The sequence below is a fragment of the Octopus bimaculoides genome, chromosome 12, assembly GCF_001194135.2.
Source record: "Octopus bimaculoides isolate UCB-OBI-ISO-001 chromosome 12, ASM119413v2, whole genome shotgun sequence".
NCBI lineage: Eukaryota > Metazoa > Mollusca > Cephalopoda > Octopoda > Octopodidae > Octopus > Octopus bimaculoides.
This window is the reverse complement of record NC_068992.1, coordinates 56,745,839-56,747,277: the sequence shown is the minus strand read 5'-3', so window position 1 is coordinate 56,747,277 and position 1,439 is coordinate 56,745,839. Positions and strand designations below refer to the sequence as shown.

Here is a 1,439-nt window from a genome sequence, read left to right as displayed (position 1 = left end):
ATATATACGTGAAGGCGTGTGTGGCTTAGTGGTTCGGGCATTCGGCTCAAGATCGTGAGTTCGATTCCTTTGGAATCGTAAGCACGTCATAACTTGAGACAAATAAATGAAACTAAATTCAACATTTTACGAAGGTTTACATATCTTATTAAGAGAAAGTTGCTTATCGCTTAAAAAAACATTCTTGAAATTCTTTTTTTTTTTGTTCTTGATAACTGTTCAGTAACAAAAAAGATTATCTACAAAATCGGAGGGTATATTCGTATAAAGTATAACTCATTCTAACACATTTTTATCACTAAGTTAATATATTTACTGACATACGGAGGCGTTCTATGCATCAAATTAATGTTAAGTGTCAAATCCCATTTATTTGTTACTCATTTTACGCATTATTTTTTTTCTTTCTTGTATGTTCTAAATCACTTTTGTATTCATGACTATGTTCTTTACTTAAATGACATTAGAATACATGAAAGCAAAGCGCACCTTTTATATATATATATATATGATCAATATATTGCTAAGTCTTACATCACACCATTTGCTTTATATGAAATGCTCAAATGCTGTTAAATATAATTTCCTTCAATCTCATTGAACATAGAGAAACTTAAAAGTCATGGCTTTAGTATAATTATCACTGACGAAATGCAACTCATCAGTGGGCACGATATATAACACAAATAATACATTCGATAGTAATGTTTTTTTCTTTGCTTTATATTTTTGATATTGTTTCTGTCAAATCTTCGATGTTATGATTCACTAACAAATTGTTACACAAAAGTAATATCTATTACATATCATATAACACGATTTTCTTATATTTTAACAGAATCAATAATAAAATTCCCTTAACAACGCAGAAATATCAGAATTTGCATGTCTAGCGTGCTTCCCTAACGTACCACATTAGCTAAGCTTGAACAAGTTTTCTAATAACCATATTTAAGAATAATGCTATTATTTTCGATACTAAAATTAATGAAAATAAGCAAATCAACAGCCGTTTGATCGTAGACGTAATAAACCTCCACCAACAGGGAATATATTTCAAAGAAATATAATGTTAAACATATTACCTGTGATATTTTGAAGATCTTTAGTAAATTGGCCACTTGAATCGAAGTTACACTTGATGGTGCTGCAAGTACACCTGGAATTATTTTTAAGTCGTGGTTCTTTTCAGCTCCATCTTTGCATTTGTATGCGGAGCCGCCAATATTAGCAATGGAACCTGCAATGAGATGAGAAAAAAAAATATTTAAAAACAATTGTATATTATTGGTGCAGAAATGGTTGAGTAGTTAAGCTGCTCTTTTTTGTAGCTAGATGATTTTTGATTTAGTACTTCTGCACTGCAACTTGGGCAAGTGGTAGGACTAAATATATATATATATATATGTATATGTGTGTGTGTGTGTGTGTGTGTGTGT

At 30.4% G+C, this 1,439-nt stretch overlaps 1 protein-coding gene across 1 annotated transcript in view; it reads right to left on the bottom strand.

Annotated features, from left to right (window-relative positions):
* LOC106884394 (metabotropic glutamate receptor 3) overlaps positions 1-1,439 on the bottom strand; it is a 498,339-nt gene that overhangs the window by 259,458 nt on the left and 237,442 nt on the right. The window contains exon 2 of the mRNA XM_014935749.2: positions 1,086-1,240. Coding sequence (XP_014791235.1) covers positions 1,086-1,240 — 155 coding nt within the window. The remainder of the gene's footprint in view (positions 1-1,085; positions 1,241-1,439) is intronic.